Source organism: Camellia sinensis, chromosome 11, assembly GCF_055761805.1.
Source record: "Camellia sinensis isolate YWXY chromosome 11, ASM5576180v1, whole genome shotgun sequence".
In the NCBI taxonomy this organism is placed as follows: domain Eukaryota; kingdom Viridiplantae; phylum Streptophyta; class Magnoliopsida; order Ericales; family Theaceae; genus Camellia; species Camellia sinensis.
Window position 1 is genome coordinate 151,338,364 of NC_138971.1, and position 22,560 is coordinate 151,360,923.

The 22,560-nt window shown below is 32.1% G+C and overlaps 1 protein-coding gene and 1 long non-coding RNA gene across 2 annotated transcripts in view; both read left to right on the forward strand.

The window, feature by feature from the left end:
• Nucleotides 1-207: 207 nt before the first annotated feature.
• The window catches only part of LOC145803295 (uncharacterized), a 103,637-nt gene continuing 81,284 nt past the window's right edge, over nucleotides 208-22,560 (forward strand). Inside the window, exon 1 of the long non-coding RNA XR_014345406.1 lies at nucleotides 208-536. This is a non-coding gene — a long non-coding RNA (uncharacterized LOC145803295). The remainder of the gene's footprint in view (nucleotides 537-22,560) is intronic.
• LOC114281532 (inositol-tetrakisphosphate 1-kinase 1) lies at nucleotides 7,595-9,276 on the forward strand. The gene has a single exon (XM_028224033.2). The coding sequence runs from the start codon at nucleotides 7,846-7,848 to the stop codon at nucleotides 8,926-8,928; it is 1,083 nt and encodes a 360-aa protein (XP_028079834.2). The 5' UTR covers nucleotides 7,595-7,845; the 3' UTR covers nucleotides 8,929-9,276.

The following is a 22,560-nucleotide window of genomic DNA, read 5'->3' on the forward strand; positions in this document are numbered from 1 at the left end:
GTATAGAGCTCCCACATGCAGGTGTTCTCAGTGGTCGCACGGTGCATTGGCTAGTATGAGACTGTTCATTTTTTGGGGAGATTGAGATAGAGATGTGGCAGTGTCATGCCAACTCATGTGCGAGTGGGAGATGTTAGAAATAGGTGCCCATGTGGCATGACCATTTCAATACTTTGAATTTATAATTGTAACTCCTGCATTAATGAGGTTTGTAACTCCTGTATTAATGGGGTTTGTAACTCCTGCCTTTATTGCAGAGGTTAATGGTGCATTAATTACCAGCCATAAAGGCTGGAGGCTTTTCCTCTCTCCCCTATACATGTATAAATTGAGACCCTCCTGTCAAGTCTAAAACACTCAGAAATTTCCCATATTCTGACTCTCTTCCAAAAATAACGATCAAAGCCGTTTGCACTGTGATTTGTGTGGGTGATATTCACTGCTGTAATATCACCCCACTGCTGGGTTGACTGATCAGATTCAGGAAGCACGTGATTTACCCACGAGATCTTTTCTATTTAGACTCTGCAGGAAAGGTATGACCATAATTTTTATTCCACTGCATTATACTGCTGATTTACATGCATGATTAATTTCTACATAGTGGTGCAAAACTGATGGCTTAATCTATCATGAATGTAGAGGGGTTACACAAATTATATATACACATGTGTAATGTGTATAATTCTGCAACCCACACATCTGGTTTGGCCCAAAAAGATTAAGATGGGTGGGCCAAACCCAACCTCACACTTAATCCAGTTCCAAGTCCACGGACCTGTCCGGTCTGTGCGGGCGGACGACGCCTGTGGCAATTTTTGCATAACTAACTTGGACCATTGTCTTAGCCTAAATCCATCCTTGAAGCATTCATAACTCTCTTCTTTCGAAAAATTTGTATGTATCAAAGGGCTTACATCCTTAGGCAAAAAAATGAGATTTAAATACCTATCAATACTCTCCTCTACAATCAATATGGAATAGAAGGTTTTACACATTTCCCAATATCTCTTTCATGAAGACAACTTAATAAGTCAATTTCTCGTTTAAATTTTAATATTTTTTATTATTCTTTTTGTGGTGTAAATATTTCACTATAAAAAATCTAAACCCACTTTATGTTGTCAAATAAGTATTCTCTCAAATCAAGCTAGGTTTGGCAATTATTTTTTTTAGTAATTAAAAAAAAATAAAAATTGTTATTAAAAATTGATATATTTGACAAATGTTATTTTTTTTGGTTATTGAAAAAGTTTAAGTTGATGTAGGAGTATATTTATTTTTATAGTATTTTTAATTTTTTTTTATATTTTCTAGAGTAATAGAACTGGAAAAATACAAATTTTAAATATTTTCACTGAAGATTAAAAAATTGAAAAAATAATATTTTTTTTAACAGTTGTTAAATAGAGATGAATCTTATTAAAAAAAAGTTAAACAAGGGCAATTGAGTTAACTCATACAAATTTCAAAATATTATAAAAGATTCATCTTTTCATCATATTATACACAAAGTATTGAAAAAAATATTCTCAGCATTTGATGCCCAATATATCTTGATTTGAAAATCAACAGAATATTCTGCAAGACAAGTTCATAGTTTTAGATGTAGAGACGCTTTATCCATGTGATTGAAAACTGTGTTGATAATTTAAAACATAATTAACATGATTAAAATATTTCATAACAATCAGTATGGTATGTGGTAACTTTTCTTATCAAAATAATTTGTCACATTCCTTCACACATGATTCGTAACATCATAATAACGTTCATAATATAATTATAATATTCATAACTTTCACTTTAAAAATGCACATTATCAATTTATCCATTCGTAATTTGGCTATAAAGTGACACAGTTAATGTTTTCCACTTCAAATTGTTTGTTCGTTTTTAAAATTTGTACCCTTTAATTAGGTCAATAATTATATTTTTGTTAAAAAAAAGTTTAAAATACTTTTTCACAAATTAAACTTTTTTAATTAGTTCTTGTAGATAAAATTTTCAAAATCGTTAAAAAATATAAACAATTTTTTTGAGATATCTAAAATAGTAAAAATGAATAAATAATTTAAAATCTGTAATATATTTTTTTAATATTTTAAAGTCCACATGTCAATTAAATTGAAATAAGTTTGGAACCAAACAAAACAATTCAGAATTTTCTAGGTGAGTGATTGTGTGGTGAAAATTAAATTTATGTAATGTCAAATTTCGTATAAAAAATAAATTTGAATCATAAAATAATAATTCTGAATAATTAAATTTAGATTAATAGTATTATTGATTAAATTGAGGCTTAGAAGTCACATCATTAAGACAGACCTATAAATTGGAGGCCAATTGGATATATCATAGTTAGCTATAGTTCCACAACATTTGAACAAATACTATACGACACAACATTTTGGCGTGTAACAAAATTAAAAAACAAAACAACACACATTATTTTAATAATATTATTATCGTGATAAAAGCATACATGTTCAAATTAATTAACATGTGATTATAATTAAAAATAATATAAGCCGTAATATAACTATGCTAATATGTACTAGGTACTGCGTGGATGATGCTCTGCACATGTTATCTTTTATTTTTTAATAAAAATTATTTTCCAATAGATTCACACCAAACCAATCAGTACAAAGTAAACCGTTGTTTGACAATAGTTGAAAAAGACATTTTTTTTTTTACAAATTATAAATTGTATTTTGAGAGAAATTCATAAAAAAGTTTATTGGAAAAATTCTATTTATATACATCAATTAAATTGATCATATTTTTCATTTTCTACTCATAATAACGGTGATCCATATACCAAGTAATAATCTGGGGACTAGAGTAAGGTAGAGCGACCAACTCTATTAGAAAATATATGAATTCTTTGCGTCGTTATTTCAAAACAATAACAATTGTTAATTTATTCAAAAGTTTTAAAATATGTAAATTTCAAAATACAACCATAAATAAGATTTATCACAAGAAAACATAAAAATGAAAAATATATAAAATTCTTCTAACATTATTCTAAATTTAATTTGAATAATGTTAATTATTATATATCTAACTCTGTCATCTTAATATAAATAAATTTAAAAATAATATTTTAAGAATCTTCAACATTGTCTAGAACTTTAAAATATAATAAATAGACAAAATAAAAAATAAATATTTATATGTAGTCTTTTAAAATACAATAATTTAATCATTTAAATTTGTCAACTGGTATTCTTTTAACACTGGTTGACAAAATACAATCATAAAGAGACCATAGTCAAAAGTCTTATCCTCCGAGCAATTATTCAACGCCCAAACCATTGACGGGACCATGTTACAAATTAATATCAGCCATTCATAGATGTGGGTCCCATAAAATAAATGGCTAAGATCGATTTAAAGATTGCCCGATGAGGCACGAAATAATTGTTCCTCCAAGAGCATTAACAGAGTTGACGATTCTGTGTCATAGTAATTCATCCCAGCCGTCCATTTCGGGCTACACTAAAATCCAACCCCTCCACTCATACGCGTTCGTTTGTGCGGCGCGTGAATCCACAGATTTCACTAGAATACGCCACGTGGAATTTTAAAAAGTTCCTTTATCTAACTACGGTACGGTTTAGCAAACTCTAACTCTAACTCTCACTTTAACTCTTCTTTTTAGGCCTCGTTTGAAAAACAAGTTATTTTAGTAATTTTTTGATTTTTTATGAAAAGATGTGCAGAAAAATAGAGAGGTGATGTGACTAGTTTTAATTGACTTTTTGACTTTTTGACTAAAATAGTCAGTCCTCATATAATTTTTTGATTACTTTAACTTGGATAAAATAGTTTCCTTTGGAAATAATTTTTTAATTTTTTTGAGATAAAAAGTAAATTAATTATAATTTAAATATGATATTTAGTCTTATTAATTTATTTTATTTTTTTATACTTTTTTAATTTCAACTTATTTCTAGCTCCCTTGTCAAATGACAGCTAAGTGTTAGTAAAGAAATATATTTTTATTAAAAATTTATAATTTTAATTATTAACATATATTCAAATTTTTTTATTAATTTAAAATTATTTTTTCAAAACTCCATGACTTGATATTTTCCATATAAATATGGGAAGCCGCTTTCATATTTAGCAATTTTTTTTTAAAAAAAATTTTGATTCTAAAAAACTATTCATTGGTTTTAATTTTTTGAATTTAATCTTTTGAAAATTAAATTTTTTATTTTTTATTTTTAGTGAATATTTTTGAAAATTTTAAGCAATTGTTTACTTTTTAAATGTACTTTACTTAGATGTATCTAAAAAGTAAAATATTATGAAAAAATATTTTAAAAAATCAATAAATACATGAAAAAATAAAAATATATTGAATTTTCATATATATATATATATATATTATATTTTGGGTGTTTAATGAAATTTTTAAATGTTTTTTCAAAAGTACTATACTTTTTAAGCGTATTTATGTTAGGTGTAGGAGTGGATGCGGGTCAATTACGGCTACGGAACCTCCAATCCGTCATCCGTCCGCTAGATTGGAGAATTGGAGAAAATCAATCCGCATCTATCTGCCAATTCGACAGATGTGGATTGAGCGAATTGACAAATTGGTAGATGGATGCGAGTCGGTTTGACGGTGTAAAATTTTATAAATTTTCAATATAATTCAACTTGTGCACTTCCTCAAAAAAAAAAAAAAAAAAGAAAAAGAATTACTGTCAATGACATAAAAAAATATTATAATCACTGCATGCCTTATCCAAAGAAAGAAAGTTTGAAACTTTAGAATATTACAATCACTGCATGCATCATCCACATATTATAATCATAGCATGCCTCATCTATATAAAATATTACAATCTGTGATTTTTAAAATATAAAAATAATTCAAACCATTAAAATCATGAACAGAGTAATAGTAGAGATTGTATGCATTTGTATTGTTACATCTATATTTATTTTTGAAAATAAAAACCAACCAGCATATATCATCTTATTTATTTATTATTTTTAGAGTTAGATTTAAAAACTAAAAAATATATTCAAGTTGAAAATCCTTTTTAACAGAATATATTTAATATAATATTTAAACTCTTTTTCAATTAAAAATATAAATAGAATATCTAAACAAATTGAAAACATAAAATCTTACAAATTACTAGGGGTGCTCGCGGTTTAACGGTTCGGTTGCGGCTAAAGCAACCTCAAATCCGCTATCCGTCCAAAACTAGGCGGATTGAAAAAAATCAATCCACAACCGCCTGCTTGTTATCACGCATCCGTCCAAAATGCGGCGGATTGGTTCGGTTCGATCGGTTTGGGCGAATCGGTATATCCGCTGCTCATCCTAGTTAGGTGTATCTAAAAATTAAAAAATTACTTAAAATATTAAAAAAATTCAGTGAATTTTTTTTTTAATTTTCTGAAAATTAAATCCTGAAAACCCAAACCAAAAAAACTTATTTTTTCACTTTAAATTTTTATGTTTTAATTTTTTTTCAATTTATTTTCAAAGCTAATTTATATCTTAGGTCTCGTTTAGCAACCCTTTGTTTTAGTTAAAAAGTTAAAAAGTCACTATAAGTTGTTACATCACTCTCTTTACTTTTTGTACACTTTTTTCATAAAAAGTCAAAAAAATTATTAAAATAACTTGTTCCCAAACGAGGTCTAAAATTAAATAAAAAATAATACATTAATCACTACATGATATAAAAATATTTTATTATATATAATTCATACATTTGATACAAACGCAGATCTTAATATAATAATATATCGTTTATGTTATGTAATAGTTTACGTAATATCTTTTATCTAATTTTAAATAAAAATTAATTTCAAAAGTAAATTAAAAAAGTTTAAGGGCAAAAGTGAAAATACTAAAATGAGAAAGGAAAAAGCCTCCGACCCCAGTGGGGGTACTGGGGGTCGCGTGTGATTGGTGCAAAAAAAAAAAAACTGTTTATTTTTATTTTTATTTTTTTTTATTTTCAGCCAATGGGAGGCGACACCTCACTGGGGGTTGTCAGTAGGGGTCGCCCCACTGGGGTCGGTAGCACGGCTCAATGAGAAAATGGCTTGAATGGGGGAACTTTATGTAGGTGGAAGTTAGGGAAAAAAATAACCAATATATGGAGGGGGGATCTAAGAAAAATCGATAAAATCGAGCCAACTGATCGAAATTGATAGAAATTTTAGTTCTTGGTCTGTTTTATAATGGTCTGTTTCAGTTTTGAAATTTTTTATATCGATGCAAATTGAACAGGCAGAATATTATATATAAATATTTTTATATTATAATTTTTTAAGAAAAATGCTTGGGAGCACTAATTAGTGCTCCCACTAATTAGGTGGCAGTGGGTCCCGCCATTAATGATGTGATGTTTTGGTCTTGGAGTTGTATTTTTTTTTTTTACTTTTTTAATGCATTAGTGCTATTAGTGGTGATGTTTTTAGTGGGATGAATCATTGTTGATTTTTTAAATATTATATGAGAAGTAGCTAATATAATTTACTTTTGTGATAAAAATTATGGAGAAAAACATTTATAAAGTAATTTTCATATATTTTTTTCATTTATTTTTAATGTAAAATTCTATAATCTACGATAAAACTTTTTAAAACTTTATGTAAATTTATTTTCTACATCAAATGGACAAAATCGATGAAACTGAACCGTAACATACGGTTTGTATCTGTTTTTAAATTATAAAAATTAAAATGATCAGTTTGATACCAAATATACTCTCAATACCAACTGAATCGAACCGTTTATACCCTTAGGTACAAGTGACACTTGCAGGTCTATAACTTTTTATTTGTATCCCATCACAGACATACTTGCATCTTATATATTGGTAATTTTTTTCCCTTCTCTTACCTGCATGTAATCCTTCCATATAGAATGGTACACACAGTATATATTTTATAACGAAAGAGAAAAATGATATAATTTCATACTTTTTTGAGTTATAACTAAAAAAAAATATCATAACTAAACATAAGTAAACATGTAATGAATCATAATTAAAATAATATTATAATTAGAGAAGAAAATAGCATAATTAAGATGGATATAGCCTGTGTTTGGCAAGTGGGTTTGCAGGCTTTTTTGGCTATTTTAGCCACAAAAAACAAAATAGGCTATTTTAGCCATAACAAACAAAACATCACATCCAACCCATAATCATTACATTCTTCTCTCACAAAAAAATTCAAAAAAGCCAAAAAGCCCTTCCCAAACCAAGCTTTTAAGCCCAGGCTAAAATAGCTAAAAAAGCCAAAAAGTCAAAAAGCCAACCCACTTCCCAAACGGAGGCATAGTGGTGTTTTGAAAAGTTGGTAAAAAATTAATTTTTTGATTTTTTTTATGAATTTTTTGACAAAAAATTGAATTATTTTGGATAAAAAAGTTGACTTCTTCAACTAAAAAAAAGCTAAAAAAAACTAAAAAATTAACTTTTTTAACCTCTTTCCATACTGCCCCATAATGCAATTAACTTTTTTAACCTCTTTCCAAACTGCCCCATAATACAACTTTTCAAGATGTGTACATTAGAATTTCCCAATATATATATATATATATATATTTATATATGTAGGCCTTTTTTTTTTCTCTCTCTCTCTTCACACATTGTGTGTATATATACCCATATATCTATCTATCCATCTGTGTGTTTGCGAATCTAGTGCAGAGAAAAAGATTGATTAGGGCTTTGATTCACCGAATTTGAGAGTAGGGTTTCGAATTCCGAATGTTCTTGAAAGGTTATGAGTTTTGGAGCTGTTTTTTTTTGATTTTTTTTGTTGCCGACAGAGAGAGGTTTTTGAATTCGAATGGCGTCAATGGCGGAACCAATGAGGAGATTCGGAGTCGGTTACGCTCTCGCTCCGAAGAAGCGTCAGAGTTTCATTCAAGTTTCGTTGGTGAATCTAGCGAGAGAGAGAGGTATCGATCTCATTCGTATTGATACGGACAAGCCTTTGGTTGATCAAGGACCGTTCGATTGCGTGATGCACAAGCTCTGCGGCTCTGATTGGAAGAACCAGTTGGAGGAGTACTCGATAAAGAACCCTAATGTCCTGATAATAGATTCCCCTGATGCGATTGAGAGGCTTCACAATCGGATTTCGATGCTCGAGGTTGTTACAGGTTTGAATAACATTGAGACTGAGACCGAATCGTTTGGAATTCCGAAGCAGATTGTGATTTACGATACGAGGACGCTCTTAGATCCGAATCAATGGGGTGAGGGTTTGAAGTTTCCGGTGATTGCCAAGCCTTTGGTCGCCGATGGGAGTGCGAAATCGCACAAGATGTCTCTGGTTTTCAATCAGGATGGTTTGAACAAGCTAAAACCTCCGATTGTGTTGCAAGAGTTCGTGAATCATGGTGGGGTGATCTTCAAAACCTATGTGGTTGGGGACTATGTGAAATGCGTGAAGAGGAAATCTTTGCCAGACGTTTCGGAGGAGAAATTGAAGAGTTTGGAGGGTTCTTTGTCGTTTTCACAGGTTTCGAATCTAACTATTCAGGAAAGAAATGATGATGAGTATTACAAGATGATGAATTTGGAAGAAATTGAGATGCCTCCACAGAGTTTTATCACCGATATTGCTCGTGGACTGAGGCGAGCAACAAAGCTTCATCTTTTTAACTTTGATGTCATTAGGGACACTAGAATTGGGAATAGGTACCTTGTAATTGACATAAATTACTTCCCTGGGTATGCGAAAATGCCATCATATGAGACTGTTTTGACAGACTTTTTCTGGGATGTGTTAAGCAAGAAAGACACAACAACAGGTCTTGATAATAATCTTGAGGTCATTAGTTTTGAGAAAGAAGCAAGGAAGTTAGTTACCAATAATGGGTGTGAAGGAAATGATGAAGAAACAGAGAACCCAATTCAAGTCTGATGGGACTTGAGACCATGGTTTACATTGTGGGTTTATTGGCCAAAAGATTGGGTCAGCAGAAGCTGCTCAAAGCTATGCACATTTGTTTTAGATAGCAGTTAGTACAGTGGTGAATAAGTAGGTTCTTTGCTTCTGTTTTTCAGCCTCCCAAAGGCATTATTACTACATGGTGTTCCTAGTTGATCATGTACATTCCATGTTGCTTTGGAGATAGGTACTTCTCAAATACTCTGGAAGTTTTTAGGAAGGTTAAGTTGTCCCTTTGAGGCATATGTAATTCCTGGCTTAGAAACTGTTCTGATTTCTTCCTTTGGCAACTTTAATCAATGAATCTTGCCATTTTGTCAATGATAGTTTCATTTTGTTTCCTTTGCATATCAGTAAGCTTAATCAAATTATTATAATTTTTTTTCCCTGGAGCTGAGCTATGAAATTATTTTTCTTGCACCGCAAAATCCAGGGCCATTACCAGCCTCATGTACTATTTAATTCCCATGGTTGACTGCTGGGAAGTGATTGGCCATGAAGGGCCTTGGTTAATTTGGTAAATGTAAAAATTTGCTGTTAATTTTTGGGGAAGTATCACCTCAGTGTATACTCAGAAAAATATTTTCAGATCAGTGGTATTCATTGTAAACATTAATATGCAGAATTATAAACTTTTTCATGATTTTGTCATTTATTTTTGAAACCACCACTGACAAGTAATTCCCCCTTAATTTTTTATTTCTGCATTGTCCAAGAAGACTAGATTGAAAAAGAAATTACAGATTTTTATTTGCTTTGCTATGTATCCTTCGTTATCAATCTAGCTTGTACTTACTAATACAGAATGGATTTATAGTTCGCGACGGACTGCATGTTTTGAAGCAATTTGCCAATTTATTTTCATTTTCCTACCTTGCTTAGTCTATTTGAGCTTATTCTTGGTTTTTGTTAGACTTTGTATGCCACCAAAAAACATAAAAATATGCAAGGTAAGAAAAAAAGTGACTGGCATACTGACTTGGTAGTTTGAGCATCTCATGCCTGATGACATGGGCCACTTTTTGGAAGCAATGAAGTTGGATGTGAAGTTTTCATTTTCTGTATGTTGTTTTTTGGAAATTAAGATTCCATATTGCCAAAATGGGAAAATAAATTATTGATTTTGTTTTATTTTATTTTGGCTGCTTTGTGTATTACACAGATTGGAATTACAAACTTATAAATAGCTGTATGGTATTGAAGCGTTTTGATGCCCATATTTCATGCTCAGAACTGCAGTTTGCATGTGGACTGTACTAGGAAAGTCCCAATTGTGGTGCATTGATTGATGATTTTGTTTTATTTTATTTTGGCTGCTTTGTGTATTACACAGATTGGAATTACAAACTTATAAATAGCTGTACGGTATTGAAGCGTTTTGATGCCCATATTTCATGCTCAGAACTGCAGTTTGCATGTGGACTGTACTAGGAAAGTCCCAATTGGGGCGCATTGATTGATGCGTTTTGTTGGAGTTTAATGAACAACTGGAAGTAAATATACATTGAAAGTACCAAACACTTATTGTTTGTGAGTTTCCTTGAGTTAAGCCTGATTTTTTGTGCAGCTTCTAAGCCGATTCAGAGCCTGCTGGTAAAGCTTGTTTAGATTTGGGCTTTTTTCAGTCATATAGTGTAGGTCTGCTTTGTTTTGTGCAGTATTCTTTTGTTCATCTCTTGATGCTGCAGATTCTTGATCAAGTATTGACAAAGAATAATAAAGGAGGAGAAGGGGCTTGAGTTCTATTTACGCAAATGTTGGTAACTGCTTTGGTCTTGTACTTTAACTTTTGTTTTAGGAAATGTCATAGAAGATACGATACTGGTTTCTATTCTGACATATGTAAGCTTTACTTGCATGCTAAAAAGTATGGTTGAATGCATTATTTCCATGTGTAGATGAGAAATTAAAGATGATAATTTCAAACTTTTTTATTGTTGTTAATTGTTTATGCTCTTAATACTACAAGCTTTGGAGCTTCAAGGGATGAAGAAAAAACAACCATGTAAAAAACTTTTCTTTTCTTTTACAGTTGTGTGCATAGCGAGGAATGTACTGGGGTAGAATGTCGATCAAAATAGGATGAGTTCTTTTATTAACATCGCTTTCTCACCTTTGTTGTGGATGTCTTTGGTGTATATTCTGATAGAGAACAGAAAGGGAACTTACGAGTCCTGGTAACCTCATGGACGGAAATAATAAAGAGAAAACACGAAGAAGGAAGTTCTCCTTAAATATAGAATTTGACATATGATATCCTTGGCTCAGTTTTTCCAAGCTGATAAATTTATCTCCCAAAGTCTGAAATAGGGAATTGTTAGTCATGGTCAAGTATGAGTTGGTGGAGGTGAGGGTGGTGGTAATGATGGGTCGGTTTCTGAGATATAGTTTGAGGTGATATGGAGATCATAGTGTTGAAAAAGAATGTTCAAATGGCCATTAGTGGTGGTAAGGCATCGTCAATTAGGATTAAAAACCATGGTGGTGGTGGGGTGGATTTCCAGCAGTAGAGCTAGAGCTACTGGGGTGGCTAGGGTGATGGTTGAGGAAGTGGTGGTCTGGTTTTAGCTTCTACTTGTGGATGATCTGTTTCTGCTGAGAGGTTGTTATAGGTGTATTTTACAAGTTCGACATGAATGTCATAGCTTTAATCATTGAGTTGACTAAATTTGATTGTCATTTGGAGAAACTGCCTTACAAGTTACAGAGGATAATTGGAGGCGTTATACCCAACAAGTCTACAAGTGTCTAATGAATCATTGTCGCTGACTTTCATAGCTGTATTCAATGAATTTGTTGAAATGTTTCAGAGAATTGCGACTAGTGAGGGGGAACCAATTTTCAACCCTGTTCCTCTCCTAGGGGCTGGGAGTTCTGCAACATCTATGGATGACCTAATTACATGTGAATTATTCGTCCGGAAAACATCTTCAGCCCCGCTCTCTCCCCATTAGCTTTTATGCAAAAATTAGAAACCGCCAGCAATGGAAAATATTTAAAGAGAAACCAGTCTGCAGATCGGTATGTGTGTTATATTTTGTCTAACAGAAGCCAGAAATCACACATCATATTTTCATTTTCAATTTTTTTCCACCTTACTTTGGTTGTTTGATGGTAATTTGCTTTTGTCTTGAATCAAAAATTTTCCCCCTACTAATGGATTTGCCAATATTTTTTGAATAATACTAGGGATCATGAAAAAAATATCATGAAATGCATCACGAAAATTTTTCATCCTTTGATTAGTGTGTGATGTTTTATTGTGTATAATCTAAAGGTGGAGAATCTTTTATGATTATTTTTATGATATTTTTTTCATGATCTCTAGTATTGCATATTTTCACTTAGTTTAGGAGTTTGGTAATTTAGCTGCCTTGCATATTCAAGTTGTAGATAGATGAGATACAGCATAAATTTTCGGGGTCTTTCGTTTTAAAACCGACCACTCCAACCCCCCAATGCCAATGTTTTACTGGAAATCCACCATGAATTTTGTGCAGATACAAATGAGGATAAGTTGTCAAAAAGAGAGTTCTCTCTCTCTCTCTTCCCTGAATTTTGGATTTTGTGTTATGCCAGTGGGATCAAAATTGATGGAATTTTGTTAATAGAGTAAGGATTAACTGTGTTTGTGGGATTATCACCAAATTTGTACAGAAAAATGAACTATAACTTGAAATTTCAATTGTCTCCTTTTCTAAAGAGTGTTAGTGTATATAGAGCTTAAGCAAGGAGTTCTAGAATTGACACTCCCTTAGCCCCTAGTCCTAGTTTTGATGAAAATTAATCTTGATGACTGTTGATCTGAGTGCAGGTACTTAAAAGGAAATACTGAGGTCTAATTGTATGGTCTAGGGCTGCATAGAAGAGAAAATATTTTGTGTTAGCGGTACTTGGCATGGTGTATCAGTTACACAAAAACGGCTCGCTTGTGTTGTGAGAATAACCCAACACACCACTTTTCTGCTATGCTGAATGAAATTACTTGTACCTTTTTTGTATGCATAAGTAAACATAGAGTAGATTTGTGTGTGAATATTCTAACCCAACCAAAAAAAGAGAATTTAACTTGTTTTACAACTTTAAAAATCCTTTTGCAATATGATATGTGATGTTAATATCTTGAATTAAATAATTATTAGGTTGATTTATATAACAAAGTTAGTCTACTTGGGTGTTGTGAGATAGTATAATTAAGACTCAATTTTATCTTCATATAAAATTAGGTTCTATACAGAAATTATTTTGATGGATACAATTTTACTAGATTTATCGTTGTGGTCTATTTAAAAAATTATTGTCCATTTTATTTTGTGTCTGATTTTATATTTAATTTTTATTTTATTTTTTGTTTTGCGGGGTACAGAATTGGCAACAAATTTTGTTTTTCTGGTACAATTTATTTATTATTATTATTTTATTTTTATTTTGGAGTCTGAAAATGGCAACAATTCATGAGTACAAAATAAAGCACTATGGGTTGGTTTGGGGAGTGGGTTGACTTTTTGATTTTTTGGTTTTTTTGGCTATTTTAGTCTAGGCTAAAAAGCTTGGTTTGGGAAGGATTTTTTGGCTTTTTGGATTTTTTTTGTGAGAGAAGAGTGTAATGATTATGAGTTGGATGTGATGTTTTATTTGTTGTGGCTAAAACAACTTATTTTATTTTTTGTGATTAAAATAGCCAAAAAAATCCACAAAACCACTTCCCAAACGGTGTTTATATATGATGATTGGATTCCTCATTGCCTGCCTATATAGAAGGTCCAATTGACAAAAGTGAGGGGGCTCATAATTTGTAGGGCTGATCCAAATTTATTTCTGTGGTGAGTGTAAATTTGGCTCGGTCCGGCCCATGTTGCGACTCATAGGTTCTTGCCAAAATTTGGGTAGGGCCGGCCGGTCCACGGGTCAAAAAATTAGGTCTAAACCTAGTGGTATTCGGGCCTTGGGTGGGTTGGCCTTACCATTTTTTTTTTGTTTTTTAAATTTTTTTCTATTAAAATTTTATTATTTTTTACTAAAAAAAACATTGGACCTTGTGTAGACCAGGCTTTGAATGGGCCTTAAGCGGACCGATAAGTTGGGTCACGGGTCGGACTGGGCTTCAAAATGATGGCCCAAGCCAAAGGGCTTAGATTGGGTTCGAGCCCAGATTTAAATAGGCGGGGCCCATCCCAGGCCGTGGGTCATTTTCTCCATAAGTTTTTTTTAAAAGTTTTTTGTATTTAAAAAAAAAAAGAAAAGAGTATTTGTTGGAAGTCCTGATTTTTTCTCTTGAGCAAGGAGAACTCTGTTTGGAAAGATAGTTTTGAGGCTTTTTTGACTAAAATAGTCGCAAAAAATAAATTAGATTTTTTAACCTAATAAGACAAAACATTACATCCAGCCCATAATTATTATATTCTTTCTCTCACAAAAAGTTGAAAAAGCCTAAAGTCCTTTCCAAACCAGACTTTTTAATCTCAGGCTAAAATAGTCAAAAAAAGCCAAAAAGGTAAAAAGTCAACCACTTCCCAAACGACACTTTTTGGTATTGAGCTTTTAAAAATAATTTGAGTTTTTTCATTTTTCATGTTATGTTGTTTTAGTCTACTTTTTTTTTTTTAAGTTAATTTTTTTTATATGGACCAAATCTAAATGTACTTAAAATGTAAAATATTTTTAAAAAATTAATAAATGCAAAAAAATAAAAATATGTACTATTTTTTTTTTTGTATTTAGTGAATTTTTAATTTTTTTTAAAAAATTTATATATATTTTAAGTATATCTAAATTAAGTGGATCTAAAATGTTAAAAAAATTGATTAAAATATCAAAAAATCATTAAACAAAGAAATACGGATTGATTTTTTTTTTTGTTTTCCTGAAATTCCAAAACTAAATAGATTTATTTATTTATTTATTTATTTATTTTTACATGATAGGATTCATCCTTTTTGTATATTAATTATTTAATGTGTCTTACCATAAGTGTGCAAAAAATCTACTAAATTTAATGAAACATGCCCATTTGATTAAGTCATTCTATTTTTGGCTACTACCTAAAGATTCTAAATTCATTACTGATTTTAATAATTTTTAGCATGGTTCCATTAGTGATTTCATAATTCAGCCCCCTTTCAAATCCGGAGGCTTCATTCAGCCCCCTCTTGTTTTTTTTGAGATACTTTTATTTTATTTTATTTTATTTTTTATTTAGTAGTATTTTTGGGTCAAACATTCAATATTTTATTTCAGCATCACTGAGACTAAAAGACTCTGAAAAATTAAAAAAAAAAAAAAAATTAATTAGGCTAACAATCATCATTGTTTACTTGTAAAATTTAAGATATATTTATTCTTTATCTATCAACCACCTAATAAAGGTGGTCGGCATTATCTCCATATAATTTTTTTGCCACTACAATGAGAGAACTACATCAGTAATGCCAAATCTTAGCCATTTAATATAGTTAGAAAGTTAAATTAAAAATATTAGCTACATCTTAAAAGTGTCCCAGGACATTAATGAGCATATATATATCAAACATGTCTTTTGAAGGGGAAATCGGAGGTGGGGTTTCAACTTTGCATTTGCACTTGTATATAAGATAGGTGGATTAAGACAATTAACTATATATAGAAGGTTATGGTGGTTAATTCAGTTGGGAACATGGCTAAGCCCTCCCCAACTTTCTGGATTTTGTTTGTCCTTCTCCTTACTGCATCAGGTAAATTGTCTTTGTAAGAATTTAGGACAACAGTCGCTCATTTTGCTGGATTATGTTTATTGATCATTTATTAAAAAAAAATGGTATACTCCTTATTTATTTTTTGTTTTTATAGACAAATGTAATGCAATATGTGATTCTGGATATCCAGTTGATTTGATTTTTATTAAGCACTATTTACACACAAATATCTACAAAATGAACAGTTAAAATCATCGAAGTAAAACTCGTGAGGGGTCCGATGGACCCCAACATTACAGTGGACTGGAAAGAATTCTATCTTTTTTTTTCAGAATTTTGGAGTTGTACCAAATATGTTATTTGTTTTTTTTTAAAAAAAAAAAAAAAAAAACTTGTTATAAAACTGGCAACATTCCACTTTGAATTGTGACAAAATTTTTAAATGCCCAAACACAAAATGTATGTTTAATCATTTATACAATGCAGTGCAGTGACAACAATGGTGCCAACGGTGGAAGCAGCTAGACATTGCTCTGAAAATCTGGGCGGATGCAATTCAGCTAAGGACTGCAAATCCAAACATTCAAAGGGTTGGTCACATTGTGTCGTCAAATTATCATGCACGTGTTTCTACTCTTGTCCCCGTGGTACAAAACTGCCTCGTCCCCACCCTCTGCCACCAATGCCGCTGCTACCACCTGGTGGAGGGGGTGACGGTGGAGGAGATGAATCAGGAAAGGTGAAGGTGTAGTTTATTTTGATGCTATGAAAATTGAAGTATGTATAATGTACCTCAAAATTATCCATAATTGAACTAGTTTAATAGTCTCTTCTCACCTATGAAGCACAGGAGCGGGGTACAGATATAGATACGGGTACGGGTACGTCGATACAGTAAATTTTTAAAAAAGTAAGATACATGTATGGCTGGGGTATGCCAATTTTTTTTTTTTTAAAAAAAAAAATTTATAACTAAACATCCAGTATACAAATCAAAGTTTCAATATCAAAACTAAAAAGAGAATAGTTTGTTTAAAAAGTTATATAATTCTTTATTTTTCTTTTTTGATTGTCTAAAATAGGATGCAAAAGAGAACGAAATCATGACTCATGGGTGAAGGATGTTGGAAATAAATTACTTGATATTTTCAAAATTAAAAGAATAACAATAAAGGTTGCAACAAATTCTAGCTGCTGCTGCTGCTAAAAAAATAAAATAAAAAATACCACGCCATATCGATACTGTAGCCACTACGTACTAGTGTTGTACCCACGGCATATCCAAATGTATTTGTTGTACCTAACATGTATTCAATGTTCCCGGTATGTGTACCTGCACTCAGTAAGTAGCCAGTACTCGTACGACGCCATTTTTAAAGTACCGGTACTTCATAGCTCCTCTATCTCTTCCTTCTAATAAGTTTGAGAATATGTTTTTTTAGTAACTTTTTAGCTTTTTGACTAAAATATGATGTAAAAAAAACTAGTATGTTTAGAATGATTTTTTAATTTTTTACGAAAAGATATGCAAAAAGTAAAGAAAAAATAAAATCTTTGACTTTTGGTACATGTTGTTAACTTCTTAATTTTTTTAGTGACTTTTTAACTAAAAAAATTACTTGTCAAACGAGATCTAAATTCTTTTTCTCTCCTCCTCTCACGCAACATTTTGATTATTTAACTCATGGTTAATTGTTTGGCTATCAATCCTTGTAGAAAGGCCCTTTGTAAGTGAAAGTACAAGACATCTCATAATAATATAATTGCGAGTCACAAAATTTTGATTATTAACTCGTGGATAATTGTTTGGCTCTCAATCTTTGTAGAAAGGCCCTTTGTAAGTAAAAGTACAAGAAATTTCATAATAATATAATTGTGAGCACGTGATGAATAATAAATTAAAAATTTTAAAGGCAGAGAATCCTATAATGAATTATCGTGCATGTGCTTTTTATCCTCGTGAATTTTGGTGGTGGTGCACTGAGACGTGGTCTTCCAAAACCATTTATTCCCTCCATGTAAAGATGGAGATATAATAATAATGTTATAGTGATTACATTTTTTACAAAGATATTACATTAGAAAATGATGTAACTTTTTCAGTGATGCAATAACATTCATCTTTTCTAATTAGGCATCTCCTTTCAGCGCATCAAGTTACAATACACATGATGCATATTACATATAACAATGATTCATCCCATTAAAAATATCACCACTAATAGCACTAATGCATTAAAAAAGTAAAAAAAAAAAAAAAATACAACTCCAAGACCAAAATATCACATCATTAATGGCGGGACCCACTGCCACCTAATTAGTGGGAGCACTAATTAGTGCTCCCAAGCATTTTTCTATTACATATTATGTGTATTAATTTTTGACCACACTATCAATTAAGTACTTAATTGGAGAATACTGGCAGAATAGATTAAGTTCGAACGGTCTGTCACAAAAAGAAGAGATTCTGGCGGTGATTCGTTCACTTGGGACACTCCGACGATGAAGTTAGTTATCTCTCAAAGATAGCAAAAGTACTTAACTCACTATTTAGAACATAAAAAGCCTACCTTAGACCCATGAGGGTGCCTTTCTTTTATAGCCAACACAAACCTAGTCCCAATAGAAGTTTAGCTTCAATGGACTTATGATTACTGCTAATCTTGGATTCCCAGTAGGATTGTGATAAATTCTCTAAGAGTCTTATCTTTACCCAAACTGAAGTCCTCTCTCATTCTAGGACTCTTGTCTCTTATCCGCTTATATTGAATTTCGGTATCTTCGCAGATAACCTCAGCCTAGCCGAGATGATCTCGGCGTTATGACCAGAACACGTGACACCTTGGCTGGCACTTCGGTGACATCTCGGCCACGTGTTGTCATTCAAAAATTATGTCCCTACACACACAAATTATAATTTTAATTGGTATTAATTATGAATTATTAGGACATTTGGTTACATGTTATATTATAGTGTTGTGGTCAATTAATTTTTTTGATAACCTGATATCCGATCTATTGGATTGACTAATTTGGGGACTAATTTACCGTTCACTTGCAGGGATTCCAATTAAAATCAAGGCAAAAATCCCGTATAGACTGATTTCAATAAATTATTTGCTCTTAAGTGGTGGTCAATTAATTATCAAATCAAAATTAATTACAATTCATTATTATAATGTTTAATTATATCTCAAAGTGATATTAGGTAGGGCTGAGCATAGGATTATCTGACCTGCACAATCCGCCCCACCCGACCTGACCCCTACACGTGTGGGCAATTTTGCAAATACAACAGGGTAGGGTGCGGTTTGGAATATACTAAGTTTTCGGGTTGCGGGCAGGTTGCGGGTTTAAACCGCACCCGCCACAACCCGCCTGCACTTAGAATATATATATTTTTAAAACCTAGACCGTTCATCTATGATCTATCCTAGATATTTTTGTTTTGACCAAACAAACCAAAACCTAAGGCATTTGGAAACAATTTTCAAAAGCTCTTATCTGAAACATGAATCAGCAAAAATGCTGAGAACCATAATTGATGAAGAGATGCAATATTTTCTTCTCCTTTTTTTTTTTTCTTCTTCTTCTTGGATATATATATACCTAAGTTTTTTTTTTGAAAGTGTATATATATATATATATAAGTTATCTTGGAAAAGAATGATGCCTTAGGCTTGTCAATGAATCAGGTAACAGCTTTATGAATCATGTAAATTTTGTGTAATATTTAAAAATGTAATGTGTTAGTATTTATTTATAACTAAAAATTTCTAGATTGAGTTTCTGTATTGTAGGAAATTTTAGCATCCCCTATAAAATTGTCCATTCATTCGTTTTGAATGTATCATTGAGAGAACCATACTTGAAATCCTAATCCTGGTCTTTTTTTTGTTTGATCTGCATTATGAGTACTGCTTAGCCTAACATTTGCTTCTGTCATTGAACAGAACCGTGATGCATGGAATTGGAATTTTTGAAAGTTAGATGTCATTGATGATGGAGTTTGAGATGTTGTCTTGCGAATGTTTTTATTTTATTTAATGGGTTTGAATTGAATGATATTTGACGATAATTTTTTTTATATTTTATTATTGCATTTTGGATGAATGTAAAAGTTAATAAAGAATTACTTTTAGGTAAGCTTAAGATTTTGAATGATTTTACTTTAATTTTGTATTGTTGGATAGTGGATAGTGAATGAGATTGATGATCTAGCTTAGGATTTTGAATGATTTTATTTTAATTGTATTGTTGGGTAGTAGATATATAGTGAATATGATTGATGGTCTAGTTTAGAATTTTGAAAAATGTGCATGTGAAGTTTATGACTTGACTTAGGATTTTGAATGATTTGTTTGTGATAGGATTGATTTTGCTGTGTTTTTAATTTTATAAGTTTTAATTCAGGAGCATTTTAGAAAATTGGGAAAAAATGACCCAAAATAAATATTTACAAAAGACAAAATAGGCTATTTTAGCCTATTAATGCATTGTTTAGGAAGGGCTAAAGTGGCTATTTTAGCCACAAAAGACAAAACATCTCATCTAACCCATAATCATTATACTCTTCTCTCACAAAAAAAGTCAAAAAGCCCTTCTCAAACCAAGCTTTTTAGCCCAGGCTAACATAGCTAAAAAAGCTAAAAAGTTAAAAAGCCAATCCACTTCCCAAATGGAGAAAAAAAAACTCAAAAATAAATTTTTAAAGAAAAAAGTCCAAACCGCAAACCGCCTGCACATCCGCGAACCCTATGCGCACAAATCGCAAATCACACTGTGAGCAGTTGTGGGTTGACTTTTTTCCAAACCGCATAAATACGGACAAGTCAAAACCGAACCACAAACCGCACAAATCTAATCCGCGACCACATTAGGTATTCAAATCGGCCTCATAATTATTTTTCCTTTTTGTAAAATATATTCATATAGAAATCATGTACTATGCTTAGAATGTTAGGTTCTCCGCCATCTTTCAACATATTTACTTAGTTATGTAGTTGTAATTACAAGCATTTCTTTAGAAATAACTTTAAAAAAAAAGGGTAACAAAAAATAAAAAATAAAAATTTAAATTGAGGCTCTCTATATTGTTTTTTTTTTGGATGGACTCTAGATTTATATTGTATGTGTGTGTTAATTTACGACCACACTGCCAATCAAGCACTTAGCTGAAGAACACTGGCAGAATAGATTAAGCCCGAACGACCTGTCACAAAAAGAAGAGATTCTGGCGGTGGTTCGTCCACCCGGGGGCACTCTGACGATCAAGTTAGTTATCTCTCCAAGATAGCAAAAGTTCTTAACTCACTATTCAGAGCATAAAAAGCATACCTTAGACCCACGAGAGCACCTCTCTTTTATATCCAACACTTACCTAATCCCAATAGAAGCTTAGCTCCAATAGATTCTGGATTACTGGTAATCTTGGACTTCTAGTAGGATTGGGATAAACTCTGTAAGAGTCTTATCCTTATTCAAACTGAAGTCCTCTCCCAATCTAGGACTCTTGTTCCTTATCCGTTTAACTTGGATTCTGGTATTCTCGTAGATAACCTCAGCCTAGCCGAGATCATCTCGGTGTCATGACCAAGACACGCGAACCTCGGCTGACACTTCGGTGTCATCTCGGCCACGTGTTGTCATTCAAAAATTATGTCCCCACAACTGCCCCCTAGGTTCGATTACCTCGGCATCCTGAGGTGATGAAACCTATATCATTCTTTTCATTTAGCACATCGGCTAAGTTCGCTTTATCCTTCATTACCGAGGTCATCATTCGTCGGCTCAAATATGACCAAGACTTAGTCTGTTTTCATCAATGCCTTAGAACCAAAAAACCAAGTTTTGTTCAAGTTTCACAACCACGATCGTCCTCTTAGCCGAGGTCCTGCTCCATTAAATTAAGAACTCCAAGAGTTTCATCATGCGTATGAGCTGTCACGTACAGCAGCTCAACCGTTTTTGCCACGCATCTTTCCCCTATTGAGCCGTGCCTGACAAGCGCTATTAAGTTGCATTGCACTTGCATGCGTCGTCTGACAAGCACGTCGTCCTAGGCACACTAAATGCGTTTTTGTTGCCATTTCGTGTGTTTGATCAAAATCACTTCTCTCTCTCTGTCTTTTCACTTTTGCATCTTCGTCTTCATGCAAGCTTTCTCTCTTTAACTTTCTCTAATCCTCCTATTGCTTCAAGCTCTAAAGCTCTCTGCAATCACCACCGTTCACATCCTTTGGCGAGGTTTTTGCTGATCCTTTTCGTTTGCTGCCAACATCTGACTCCGGCGTACTCAACACCGGCTTCATTTTTCTTCGATGAGTCACTATTTCCTCCTTTATCAGTATGTGTTTTTCTTTGTACCTTGTACTTTTTTTCTTACTTTTTGAAACAATATAAGCTTTAATTCGGCCGACGTGCCATTTTTGTAATCTAAACAATCATTCTTCAATGTCAGGCCAAGGTGCCTTCTTTCTTTATCTGAATGCATATACAACTTTTTTCCTTTTCAAATGCTTTAAATGTTTGTCTTCTTTTTACTCTTGCATGATTCTATACTTAGAATAATTTGTATGTCATCAATGTACACCTTAACTATGTAACCTCCTCGGGGTGGAATACCTCGGTTAAACCACTATCGGTTTATTTCGACAAGTACATAGGTACTTATTTTCAATACAACCTTGGCTTAACTTGTAAATTTTTCTTAAAAATTTCAACAAGTGTTTAAACCAATCTTCCTTTAACATAACCTCGGATTCACTTCAACTTGTAAATTTTTCATAAAATTTCAACAAGTGTCAAACATGACCTCAGTTTAACTTCAATATGTAAATTTTTCTTTAAAATTTCAACAAGTGTTAAACTGATCTTGGCTTGAAAATTCTAACTCCCAAGCATTATTCTCCAGCCCTCTGCCCTCTAATGTGAA

Bases quoted from the DNA above. Each gene is read 5' to 3' on its own strand.
- LOC114281532 (XM_028224033.2), top strand. From the start codon at position 7,846: ATGGCGTCAATGGCGGAACCAATGAGGAGATTCGGAGTCGGTTACGCT.